This window comes from Lutjanus erythropterus, chromosome 23 (assembly GCF_056507025.1).
Source record: "Lutjanus erythropterus isolate fLutEry1 chromosome 23, fLutEry1.hap2, whole genome shotgun sequence".
Taxonomy (NCBI): domain Eukaryota; kingdom Metazoa; phylum Chordata; class Actinopteri; order Lutjaniformes; family Lutjanidae; genus Lutjanus; species Lutjanus erythropterus.
This window is the reverse complement of record NC_139339.1, coordinates 15,114,267-15,127,619: the sequence shown is the minus strand read 5'-3', so window position 1 is coordinate 15,127,619 and position 13,353 is coordinate 15,114,267. Positions and strand designations below refer to the sequence as shown.

Genomic DNA, 13,353 nt, shown 5'->3' with positions numbered 1-13,353 from the left:
CATGTATGCGGTACAAATGCACATCTACACAGAAACCAGGTAAAAAGCATACCTTAGTCTGACGTTCACCCTTCAACAGCAGTAACAAAGTCAGGAAGCAGCGAGGCAGCGCTCACCTGGCTGACTAAGACTAAGGGAGGCTAGATTGGAAACAGCTGATTTCTGTTTACTTCCTGTCTATGACTACGGGGTGGGACACTACAGTTATCTTACCCGTCCAACAGAAAGAAGCCACGTCTGTGTTGTTCTGGAGATTCAAAACAGTGCAAAGCACCCTAGTATTTACTCTATTTCTCTCCTGACATCAGTCCAATTCCTACTTGGCTAGATGAGATTCAGAGGATATTACCTGAGGCACTTCACAATATAGCTGGCTACAGGCTGATAGAGGCAGGGGGTGGGGGCTGTCTCATTTTTCAGCTCATGTAGCAGCCTCTTCACTCATTGCTATTAAAAAGTGATTAAAATACGTTTTAAACAGAAAATGTGCCTAATGCCCCTTTAAGCAAAGTAACAAAGTACTATTAATGAGGAAGTACATTTTCAGTTACTAAAAGTGAAACTAACAGCACTTCAGTGGTTCATTAGAGGCAGTGAGGCACACTGAGAGCACTGTTTGTTTAAAGATTTCCTGTAAATTCTGATTTGTTTTTGAAATGGATGATTACCAAAATCCATTGTTCTTTGAAGCCAAAGAGAAAATCAAGACATGCTTACAGGAAAAAGGAGATTCTGGTGGAGTGGACTGTGGACTGACTGAAAAAAATGGAGGCAAAACCTATGAAATCTGGAAAAAGCAGGGGGAAAAAGGTAAGGAATCCCATTGGCTTAAAATAACTCATAGGCAGAATATACTTTTCAGTTATAATTTAAATGTATGATTTTTTGTTTTGTACAGACCAGGAATCTGTGAGTCCAACGACTTCAACGCAGAACCCTGATCAGCCCTCCACCAGTCAGTCACAGGTAAGAAAATACTGACATTTAGAAACTTTGGCTGACACTTTCATGACTGTGGTAAAGTCAAAATGATCTGGACTGATCATTTTGGAGGGTTTTCTGAACAGAGTCAACATGTTGTAGCGATCAGCTAGTGCTACCATGGGAGGTTACAGAAGTTCAGAACTGAATTGAACTAAACTACTGTGGAAAAGGAAGTGTTTTTTGTATGGGGATTTCTTGAGGGGAAGTAACAGACTGGATTTTTTGAGTTTTCTGGAAGAGACTGACAGTTTCTCTGTTGCTGTTTTGTGGATTGCTCTTTAGTGTGGCAGAACAGAGAAGTGTCACCTGCTCTCACAGGGACATGACGTCTCTGTGGGTCAGACTCGTGCCTCTGTACTCCACTGTCAGACACGTTTTGCATAAATGAAAGAGGAGACACAGGAGAGGGTGGGGGGAGCGCTTGTTTTTGTGAGCACGGCAGCAGGCATTCAGCGAGAGCGGTGCAGGCAGAGACAAGACGGAGGAAAGTTAACAGTGGCAGCTCACTGATGCCAAAAATTAAACGTATGTGCATCCTAATGAGATGTATCGATACGCTAGTGCTGCATCGATTTGTTTCCGATTCGTGTTCAGCTTTTTTATGATACAGACTGTATGAACCGATGCACTCATGTCTTACACATTATAGTCCGATGCATGAGTGAATCATTACACCCCTAACTTCAACCAATCAGATCGACTCCCTTACCTTCTGTCCCATATTATTCTCATAGTGATTTAAACTCAGATCTTGATTGCTCTTCTGTTTCAGCGAGCCATTTCAATCCTCATGAACTTCTTAATAAAAAACCTAAAATACAATTTTCTTAGACTGCATCAACAAAATTTGTAATAAAACTGTTAAAATTTTGGCTAATTGATTGAGACAACAAATCGGCAAATACAACATCACATTAGTAGAGGATGTCTCCAGAAACATCTCACAAGATCACACTGCAATAAATGAAACATTCAGACATTATTAGTCCAAACTATACACCCTTGATCATGACACCATATCTACCGATGCCGATGCTTTTCTGAGGAATGTCTCCCCACCAAAACTCAAAAAAACAACCCAAGCAGAGAATCTAGATAAACAACTCATCCTGGATGAACTGAAAAAAGTACTAGTACTCATGCCCAACAAGTTCCCCCGGTTTAGATGGCTACCCAGTAGAATTTCATAAACATTTCTGGACCCTTTTTTCACCATTATTCTTCCAATTAATTTACGAAATAACACGGTAAATGTCAGGAAAACTCTAAATCCCCAGTGGTTATGTTTTCATCTTGTTTTCTTCCAGTGTAACAATATTTAAGAACTAGTGGGAACCAGTAAGAATTGTATATATATGGATTCATACGAAGAAGATATACTGTAAGTCAGAATTTACACAGTTAATGATTGGTCTCTAAAAACCAAACTGTTACCCCCCTTGTCATCTTGTTAGTTTCTGCTGTACCTACATTTAGGTATCAGGAGGAGCCCATAAGTATTTTATGTGTCCAGATTCATATGAGGAACTTAAACTGTAACTGCCAAGAACTTACATGATAATGTTAGGAGCTTACACTGATTTTAATGTAAGTTATTGTGCTGGCTGTTTTGAGAACATAAAAGTTATTTCATTCATTTTAAAGGGCCCAGACAAAGATGTGCAGTCAGCAGCTGCACAGGCTGATAAACTGATCACAGAGTTGGAGGAAAAGAGAGTTAAGCTCCCAACAGCTTTACTTACCTTCATAACATCCAGTGGTGCCATCTCCAAGTACCAGACCCACTTCCAGCAGAGCCTCAGTGATCCTGTTTCCCTCGAGTTGGGGTCAGACCTGGTTCTGTCTAGTTTGTCCTCTGATGCCCTGGATGAGGCCGAGGCAGCACTGAAGAGAGACCTGACTGTGGCCAGTGTGCAGCTGGAGGGAGCTACAGCTGTACCTCCAGAACTGGACAGAGTGAAAGAAATCATGATCAAAGCCAAGAGCAAGGCAAACCGTCATGAGCTCAGAGTGGATGTCAGCTTCATCCCAGGACCCAGTGGAACCACAAGCACCGAGGTAGAACTGGTGGGCTACAGTGAAAACGTGAGCAAGCTCAAAGAGGTTCTGCATGACTACCAGCTGAACCAAGTAGAAACCCAAGAAGTGCTGAACCTACCACATCCTGAGCTGGTTGACTGTTTTGATCAACTCTTGAAAATGATTGCCGTGAAGCAGCCAAAGCTGACCTTAAAAGTCTCGCATTTCCCGTGTCCTTGTGTGCTTGTGTCTGGCCCCCGCTGTCTGGTCAAGGAGGTTCAGGCAGACCTAAACGCCGCTATAGCCAGTCTAATGTCAGACATTTTGGTTCTAGATGGACATGGGGCTCAGCAGTACTTCAGAGCAGAGGGTAAAGTGGGCAAGGAGCTGGTAGAGAACTTCTGTCAGGTTCTTATCACAGAACAGCAAACTGTAAAAAGTTCCAGCACTGTGGTCAACAAGACGAGCCTGGAGATCAAACTTGGCTGTTTGGAGGATGAGCAGGTTTGACTAATTCTGTTCTACTTTACATAAAATAGCACAGTAGCAATGTAATACTCACATTTATAATATTTCATATTGTTCCCTCAGGTGAATGTGTTGGTGGTCCCCATGCTCAACAAGCAGCTAACTTCAACAAAAATTGGCAAATGTTTGTTGAATAAAGCAGGAAATGCAATCAAGTCAAAGTTTGACTCGATGGCAGTGAATCATACCCTCGTCCCTGGTGATGTTCTGCAGGTTGATGCACCTCCATCACTGGGCTGCTCCAAAGTCTTCTTCATTGAATGTGTGCCATGGGACGGAGTCAGAGGGCAGAGTGTGACGGTACAGTGAAATATCTGGTGGATTCAAAAGTGTTGGAGAGAAAATACATTGGGTGAAGGCAAAGGATGAGTTCAAAGTCAAAGTCCAGTTACTGACATTAAACTAATGTAGTGGGCTTTATAGCAGAACAATTGAAATATTGTTTTAACATTTACTAAATACCAGTAATTACTGCAACAGTAATTGTACATAAAGACAGAAAATGCAATGTTAATAGCAAATAATAATGCTTGATGATTGCAATTGAGGTTTTGAATGCAACCATTTCTGGCAGCTTTCTTCACAAAATGCTATTGGTTGACCAAAACTGTCAGTGGTTGGAACCAAACAGAATGAACATAACATTCGTGATCGTAAAGTTGGGTTTGAAAGTTTGAAAGATACAAGTCTGTAGCTTTTTTGCATGGCTACATTTGAAGTTTCTCTCTAAAGGCATTCCTGTTACTGCACTCATTCATATGTATAAAAAGAAACTGAAGTCGTTGTGAGAAGAATGACAAATAAACTTAAGAGAGAAGTGTAAATTTACTGTTTTATCTCCACACACCTGGCCAAATTCTATAAAAGAGTTTTTACTTAACAGTTTGCTCTTAACAGAAGTTGTTGGGTGCTGCTCCCCCAGTTTCAGATATTGCTCAACGATCCAGCAAACAATTTGTGTAAAGCATACTGAGGCCTCTAACTGGCCAGCCAACAAGTTAATTGAACATTGCAAGCAGTAGCAGCATGATGGCAGATTTACCAGGAGGAAACAAAGACAAAGGCTTTTTAAGTGAGGAGACACATCTCCTCATTCTCCCCATTCTCCTCATCCTTTCCCACCATCCTTGCTCTTCTGTCCTGCTAACACTACTGTGGGTGGAGGAGACAGAATCAGAAAGTGTTCGTAAAGTTTGATAACCTGTGTGCAAAATTATGTACAGGTTATGCAACGGGTAATATCAACCAGAATCAGGGTCTAACCAGCCAGCTGTGACAGAAGCACCTTATGCATTTTCCAGTCAAAATGGTTTTAATCAGAAATACTGCCGTTGTTTTCTTAAAGCTCTGTTCAATGTTAGCATGTGCAATGCAGGAGTAGCTGATGTAAACATTAAAGAACTGCCTGATTTTTGCTTTGCAGGCCCTTGGCAGTGGGCTGAAGAGATGTTTGGACCTCTGTGTACAGCAGCGCTTCTGCTCAGTGGCCTTTCCAGTCATCGGACCTGGAATTGTTTTAAAATATCCGAAGACAGAAGCCATTCAATTGATGACTGAGACCTTTCACCAGTTTGGATTGTCTGCATCCTCTGGGTCTCTCTCCACCATCCACATCGTCATTAAACCAGACGATTCTGAGGTGACAAAGTAACACTTGAACAAATGTTGTAACTGGTCTGTAAGATATATTCATGCAGGTATACTGATGAATTGATCATAAAGTGTTTAATGCTGGTATTTTCATTTACAGTGCTACCATGATGTCCACACATACCTCAGCTCAATTATGAAACAGGGAGACCAAGGTAAGAGTGCTGTGGTGGTGCAATCCTAACACTAATGCTGCTATAATGCATTAAGTTGTTGATTTACAGTTTGGATTGAGTTTGGATTGTTGAGGCTCTGAACTCATCACCCCCTGCAGATATTGTTACATACAGGCATATATTTAATGCTTGTAGTTTAATGCCACCTACTGGTGTTTTTGGGGTAGTACAGTTAGGCTCTGTGTTTATGTATGTATGTGTATATGCAACAGTGGTGTACAGAATAAAGTTATGTACTGAAAGAGATATGTTTTCATAGAGATATTGGGGAGTGATGAGTAAATATATTAAACCCCACAGTCTGGTAGATGATTTTAGAGAAAGAGGCGTGTCATGTGGACATAGCAGTGCAGCTTGAATTAACTGGCTGCTTCACCCCACTATTAGACTTGTAAATGTACAATATCAGACAAATATGAAACATGTTGTGTTGTTTCTCTTAGCGATCTTCAGATCCCTCACCAGTGACCTTGATGACATCACAATGGCGGTGGGAGGTGGGGTTCAACTACAGCTGGTGTTTGGTGACATCACTAATGAGACTACAGATGCTGTGGTGAACACGACTGGCTTCAGAAATTTTCAGAGTGGTGGGTGAGCATGGAAATCAGTTGGGTCGTGTAATTCACAAAGATTCACAAATGTATTTCATAATTTATATAAACACTCAACACAAACATATTTTTCACTCAACACAAAAATATTTGTCATTGGATATAAAGACAAAAAAATCGATCAAAACTGGATTGTGTTACATTTATATGGAGACTATTGACCCTGCATATAAGTGAAAGTGAAAAGCCTGCATCTGCACTGGACCAGTTTCCAGTTTTGCAAACCCGCACCTGCAAAGCTGAGCACCATAACCGACCCGTTACCCACGTTTGTAACTGCCCATTAGGTAGGATGAGTGGATGGAGAGGCGGTGTCATTCATATGTTGATTTGTGGGGGTTAATGTAGTGTATGGGGACCATGACTCCAGAACTTCACTGAGCCATGTTTCAGGTCTGCCCAAAAATCCTGATCAGAGATGCACAGATATCTCTCCTCCCTCTCCAGTCCCAGGCTGTTCCACGGTGGGAGGCTTGGAATGAAAGACCTCACCACTGTCTGTGCAAACATCTTAAATTCTTCTTGCAGGGCATTTATGGCCATTGTCAGATCAGATACAGTGCTGATCAGCTGCCTGGTGGACACAGTGATGTCCTGAGTGACTTTTTTTTCCCTGTAGCTTAACAATATGTTTGTTTGCCTCTTCCACCAATTCTTAGTTGACCACACGCAACACACACACACACACACACACACACACACACACACACACACACACCAACCAAATGTGCAGTGTTAGAATACACATGCAATTTAGCATTTAGCTTTATTTGAGTAAATCAGGTCCTTGGTGTTTGTTGTGGAGGTGTAATGTTATTTTACATCCAGATTACTGTCACTGTGAGTGATTGTATTCAGAACAGAATTTTGCAGAAAGGTTTGTAAGCCTGTTAATTACAGCGTTACAGAGATGCTAGCAATGCTGTAAACTCTTGTAGTCTTGTTCTCTTGTGACTATAATCTTTATTCCACAGCTGGTGTGTGCAAACGCATCTTAACTGTAGCTGGACCAGAGGTGGAGGCTGAACTTAAAGCAGGTGAGCTGAGAGGACACTGTAGACATTTACAAACAACACGTTTAACAGGTTCTTACTTAGGTTGTCTTTGTTGTCCGGTGTGTAGCAAAAGTGAAGCGAGGAGACGTTTTTGTGTCCCAGCCTGGACTGTTTCCCTGCAAAGCACTTTTACATGTGTCTGGAAAAAAGGACACAGGTATCATTGAACAACTGGTGATTCGTATCATTGAACTTTGTGAGACATCTGGATTCAAGTCTGTGGCTATTCCAGCCATCTGTGCAGGTAAGTATTTTGTACACACACACACACAAACACACACACACACACACACACACACACACACACACACACCTAATTTTCAAATTTGTATGTCAAATCAGTGTCAGTTTTAATTCTGCTAGTAAAAATTCACACTGTTTGTGCAGGAGCTGGTGGGTTGGACCCTGGTGTCGTGGCAGGCGCCATCCTCCGAGGGATCAAGGCTGCTACGTCGTCCACTTCTCTTAACTGTCTCACCAACATCCGTCTTGTCCTTTTTAAGATCAACGTCTTCTTGGCATTTAAAGAGGAAGCAATGCAAATGTTTGCTGTGATCAACAGAGGTGACAGAAACATCTCTTTGTCAGACGTCTCTTTTCTTACTAAATTCTCTCATATGATTTTCACTGATTGTTATCTGACCTGCCTTGCAGTGCCTCAGTTGTTTCATGCACAACTCCTTTTTTCAGTGCCTGCACCACACCTAAACATCCCCTGTACCACCTCCACAAGTCAGCAGTCTGTCTTCCTCTTCCTGGGTCTCTCCAGGAAGAATATTGACAAAGCCATGACAAAGCTGAAGGATCTGTATCAAGCTCAGTGCTCCACTCAATTCTTCAAAAAGGAGGAGCTGGCAGGCCTCACGCCAGATGACATAAAGGATTTGAACCAGCTGGCGGAGACCCAGGGCCTGAACATGGAGATAGACCAGTCTGGGCAGGGCGACATAACAGTGAGTGGGTTAAAAGATGGAGTCCACCAGGTGATACACCTCATTAATGCCTCTCTGCAAGGCTCCCTCAAGAGACAGATGAGAACCAGGGAGGAGGAGGATTTGTACACTCGTGTGGCTTGGTGCATCCTGGGACATAACAACAACTGGGAGAGACTTCCCAAAACAGCCAATCACAGCCTGGAAAATAAAGATACAGCTGGAGGGATAGTGGACGCACAGGGCATCTCGTGGAGTGTGGATCTACAGAGATTGGAGGCCACAAGGCGAAATCACTGGACTAGAGAGACAGCAAAGCTGAAACGACTTGTGAATCTACCAGGTGAGAAGATGTTTCTAGATGTACATTGATGTTACAAAAAGAGCCAGACTGACAGTCTGGTCAAAAAATATCAGTGTGTCTAATAGACACACTGATATTTTGAGAATAATAAAAATCTAAATCACTTAAATGTTGTTATGCTATGATCATAACACAAACAACCAAATAAAACTCTCCATCTTTGCCTACAACAAAGGTAAAATAATTGCCCATAACAGCATTTTGTAGTGTTTTGGAAATAAAACACATTTGCTCTGAATGTCTGATATTTCCTTTTAATTGTGTCATACAACTTTTTTCAGACTTCACTCTTCCTCTGTACTGGGACAACATGGCTGACGGTGAAGATTTGAAAGTGGTTGTTCTGCAGCCTTCCTCTGCAGAGTACAGGACAGTGGAGGAGGCCTTCAAACTAACCGTCTTCCAGACTGTAATGAAGGTGGGCAGCTTTCAGTCACAAAGACATTTCATTGTCTGTAGATATGCAGTACTCAAAATTTGATTTTGGCACCTTAAAGTCTAGATCTGTGTTGGCTTCATAGCTATAATCTAGAAGAATTAACTTTTTTATGGCAGGCTACCCCTTACATTTTAAATCTGCCCTAATTCCTAAAAAGTTGGAATGCCTTGTGTAGTGTAGTGTGTTTGAATCTGAAAATTAAATATCTTGTTGTTGTACTTCAATTAAATATAGGTCAAAAAGGATTTGAAATCTTTGTGACCTGCTTATATTTATATTTTAAACAACATTTCAACTTTTTAGGAATTAGGGTTGTAGTATAATTGCAATATATCTGTGTACTGTAACATGTAACATGAAGAGAGTCAAGACATTTACATGTTTCCAAAGAAAATTTGGCAGCTCACTATCTTCTTATGTTTATTTCTTGGTAGATTGAGCGCTTGCAGAATGTTCATCTGCGACGTGCCTATGAAGTGCAGAAGAAGCACATTTCTGATAAGAACAGACAGGAGGGTGGAGCAGGTGAAAAGCTTCTGTACCACGGGACGACCCAGGACAACTGCGACTCCATCATGAAAACTGGGTTCAACAGGCGCTTTGCTGGACAGAATGGTAAACATCTTTTGGACCAGTTCACTGTGGCTTCCTCCATTTCCTCCACAACTTTCTGGTTATTCAGATAAAATAACTTTTTCGTTAATTCCATATTTCCTCTTGTTCTCAGCAACTTCATATGGTCATGGAACCTACTTTGCTGTTAACGCCAGCTACTCAGCCCACCCCAAATACTCCAAACCAGCTGCTGATGGTACTCAGTTAATGTTTGTGGCCCGAGTCCTGACTGGCATCTACACTCGGGGCCAAAGTGGCATGAAGGTTCCTCCACCTCGTAGTGACCTGCAGCCCCACAACCGCTATGACAGTGTGGTGGATAAAACAGACAACCCCAGCATGTTTGTTGTGTTCCATGATAACCAAGCGTACCCAGACTACCTTATCACCTTCAAATGACTATGAATGTTGCACTGTTCACACACTGCCAGCCTTTTATCCTTTTACCTTTTATCATTTATCTTTAGAACATGTATATCTTTTCCAGAGTGTAAGATGAGTGCATCTCTCTGGAGATCTGCCTTCCTGCAGCTGCAGCTGCTGATTGGCTTCTTTCTTTTGTTCCATTTTAAACACGTTTATCAGGACTTTTTCATGTGAGGTGACCAGATGAGAATGGGTGAAATTCAGGACAGGGGAGGTGGATGAACACATCATGTCAGATGAATTAAAATATATAGAATATTTGGCTCATTTTGAGTAAATTCTGTACTTCACTTTCCCAGTCTGTGGTCACCCTATTTTCACATGACGTTTGTTTTTACTCTGTAACAAATGTGATTTGAAATGTAGCAAATTAATAGTGCTTGAGATAAAAAATACTTTTGTATGATTTTAAAATACAGATTTAAAAAATAATCAAGAAAGTAAGTAAATGTAAATTGTTATTATCATCCCTGGTTTTAAGAGTAAAGCATAAAACATAAGTTTTTGATTGTTTGATAGTGATGTTCTCAGGTATTAGTTTAATTAAAGTTATAGTTATCTCAGGATTATTTACCAGTTTAAGTCAAAACTGGTTCACGACAGATTTCAGGCTGCTAAATGCCTGAATACCTGCAGAGCATAAAGATACTGTTGCACTTTTGTTTTTTTTAAATTACAAGATATTGCCCAGTGTTTTTAGTTTTTGAGACAGTTAATGATTATATTTCTTCAGCGATTAATTATGTCTGGATTTTTGTACTTTTAAATACTTTATTAATTCATGCTGATCAATTGTAACTGCGGTGAGTCGAGCTGCAGAGAGGAGAGCGAGTGTGTAAAGTACCAACCGATATAAAAACTTTATTGATGATAAATCCTGATGTTATTGTGTAGATCTGTGGTTTAAACACTAAAGATTAAATATCTGTTGCTGTAAAGACCAAACTGACAGACGCTGGTCTCCTCCACAAAATGTTTGTCACTGTGCTGCATTATTGTAAGTCATGATGAAGAGTCCAGACTAGGTCTCTCCTCTTCATCTCCTTGGTGTGTCAGTGTGCAGTTTGTTGTCTGCCGATGTAAATGATCCTGCTGCCTTAATACAAAAACATGACCATCACACACCGTTTCACCATTGTACAGACTGAGGTGAATAAAGGTGAGGATTTTTCTCCTCAAGTCATTTTGAGAAAAACTAGATATTATAACTAAATATAGACAATATTTGGAAATATTAAATTATTATTTTTAGATTCCAAGACATTATGATAACAAAGTTTCTCATTAAAATGATTTACAGGATCTTTACCATCATATTGGCAGAAATGGGCTTCCACAGATATAGATGTTGTAGATAAGTGTATAATGCAGATCTGTCTTATTGTTAATAGACTCCAGCCTGTAGGGGAGTCCATACACTTCACTGTTACACCACCCAGTTATAGAGAAGCATGAAACATTCAAAGAAAGTTTTCAGATCATGTTGGCACTACTTTCCATATTTACACACACTCCCTCTATCTCTGCTGTGATCACATTGTGAGTGTGCTGGTGTGTACTGGTTTGATACACAAAACATGAAAGGTAGGATGGATTCTCCGAAGGGTCTGGGGCAACTGTAAATGAACAGCAAAGGGATTAACAATTTTTGACAGTGGAAATGGGCCAACGAACCTGGGAGTCAACTTTTTGGAGACAGTCCAGAGGGGCAGGTTCCTGGATGACAACCAGACTCATTGGCCTATCTGGTATTGGGGAGCAGTGGAGCAGCGGCAGTCTTCCTGATCCTTTTGATGGGCTGAAGACCGCAGGAGTTGGGCACAAGCTCGTTGCCAGGTCCGGTAACATCTACAGACATAAGCCTGGGCAGGAGGCACCGGTGTCTCCTTCTCTTGTGAGGGGAACAACGGGGCTTGATACCCAAAACAGACTTGAAATGGAGAGAGCCCTGTAGAGGAGACAGGCAGGGAATTGTGTGCATACTCCACCCAGGGAAGGACTTGACAGTGCAGCAGAGGGTGGTGTCAAGGTGCTGATTGGCTCTCTCGGTTTGACCATTGGTCTGTGGATGGAAGCCTGAGGACAGGTCCACCGTAGCACCTATGAGAGTACAGAGGGGACCACAGAGGTAGGCAGGCCATGTATCCTAAAAACATGTTGTACCAGGAGCTGAGCAGTCTCCTTAGCTGTGGGCAGTTTAGGCAGTGGAATGTAATGCACAGGCTTAGAAAAATGATCCACCACAGTAAGGACGACTGTGTTACCCTCAGAGTCCGGGAGACCAGTGATAAAGCCCCTGGCGGTGTGAGACCAGGGCCAGCGAGGAATGGGCAGTGGGTGTAGATGGCCAGCCGGAGGACGGTTGGATGGCTTCCCCTGGGCGCAGTTGGGACAGCCAGCTACATACTCCAACACGTCCCTCTGCATTTGGGGCCACCAAAACCTCTGTCGAAGATTAGGCAAGGTGCACTGGTCTCCACTCTTCCACTGCCATCTTGACAGCCAACAGCTCCCGATTGCCGACATCATAATTTCTTTCTGTGGTAGACAGACGGTGAGAAAAGAAAGCACAGGGGTGTAGCTTATCATCACTGGGAGAACGCTGAGATAGGACTGCAACCACTCCCATGTCTGAGGCATCAACCTCAACCACAAACTGGAGCTGAGGATCAGGCGTGACTAGGATGGGAGCAGAGGTGAAGGCCTTCTTAAGTTTGCAAAAGGCCTCCTCCACAGCAGCTGACCAGGAAAAGGGAACCGTGGGAGAGGTAAGAGCAGTTAGTGGGGCAGCAACAAAACTATAACTGCGTATGAACCTCCTATAAAAGTTAGCAAACCCCAGGAATCTTTGAAGCTCCTTCCGGGTTGTGGGCTGGGGCCACTCCAGCACAGCCTTGACCTTGGCAGAGTCCATCTCCAACTTTCCAGCAGACAATACAAACCCCAAGAAAGACACTGTATCCCGGTGAAACTCACACTTCTCAGCTTTGACATATAGCTGATTCTCCAAAAGATGCTGCAGGACCTGCCTCACATGCTGCACATGCTCCTGGGGGGACTTGGAGAATATCAAAATATCATCCAGGTACACATAGACAAAGTTATTAACCATGTCCCGCAGCACATCATTCACCAGGGCCTGAAAGACAGCAGGGGCGTCAGTCAAGCCAAACGGCATTACCAGGTATTTGTAGTGCCCACTGGGTGTATTAAAAGCCATCTTCCATTCGTGTCCCTCACGTATGCACACCAGGTGATAAGCATTGCGAAGGTCCAGTTTGGAGAAGATGGTGGCTCCCTGCAAGTTTTCAAAAGCTGAAGTGATTAGTGACAATGGGTAATGATTCTTAACATTAATGTTGTTTAGTCCCCGGTAGTCAATGCAAGGCTGAAGAGACCTGTCCTTCTTCTCCACAAAGAAGAACCCTGCACCTGCTGGAGAAGAAGATGGCCGAATAATGCCTGTAGAGAGAGCCTCGTTAATGTACTTGTTCATGGCCTCCATTTCAGGTGCTGTCAGTGAGTAGAGCCTACCCTTAGACGGTGATGTT

The 13,353-nt window shown here is 42.4% G+C and overlaps 2 protein-coding genes and 1 long non-coding RNA gene across 3 annotated transcripts in view; 2 read left to right on the top strand and 1 right to left on the bottom strand.

Moving 5' to 3' along the window:
- Positions 1-25: 25 nt before the first annotated feature.
- The window catches only part of LOC146305814 (protein mono-ADP-ribosyltransferase PARP15-like), a 39,245-nt gene continuing 25,917 nt past the window's right edge, over positions 26-13,353 (top strand). Inside the window, exons 1-2 of the mRNA XM_084713136.1 lie at positions 26-810; positions 899-966. Coding sequence (XP_084569262.1) covers positions 657-810; positions 899-966 — 222 coding nt within the window. The 5' untranslated portion in view covers positions 26-656. The remainder of the gene's footprint in view (positions 811-898; positions 967-13,353) is intronic.
- Positions 2,791-7,168, bottom strand: LOC146305817 (uncharacterized). The gene is made up of 3 exons (XR_014769150.1): positions 7,065-7,168; positions 3,720-3,845; positions 2,791-2,931 (listed from the first exon to the last, which is right to left on the bottom strand). It is a non-coding gene; the product is annotated as an uncharacterized LOC146305817 (long non-coding RNA).
- Positions 2,917-9,853, top strand: LOC146305816 (protein mono-ADP-ribosyltransferase PARP15-like). Its single transcript, XM_084712963.1, has 12 exons — positions 2,917-3,507; positions 3,595-3,831; positions 4,955-5,170; positions 5,282-5,336; positions 5,801-5,947; positions 6,946-7,008; positions 7,094-7,270; positions 7,414-7,590; positions 7,681-8,301; positions 8,604-8,740; positions 9,196-9,376; positions 9,489-9,853. Exons 1-12 carry the CDS (start codon positions 2,953-2,955, stop codon positions 9,773-9,775), a joined length of 2,853 nt encoding a protein of 950 aa, XP_084569089.1. The 5' UTR covers positions 2,917-2,952; the 3' UTR covers positions 9,776-9,853.

Excerpts from the sequence above, each read along its gene's own strand:
- LOC146305816 (XM_084712963.1), top strand. The coding sequence starts at position 2,953 with ATGATCAAAGCCAAGAGCAAGGCAAACCGTCATGAGCTCAGAGTGGAT. Across the intron at positions 5,948-6,945 it reads CTTCAGAAATTTTCAGAGTG|CTGGTGTGTGCAAACGCATC; the intron begins GTGGGTGAGCAT and ends TTTATTCCACAG. Across the intron at positions 7,271-7,413 it reads TATTCCAGCCATCTGTGCAG|GAGCTGGTGGGTTGGACCCT; the intron begins GTAAGTATTTTG and ends CTGTTTGTGCAG.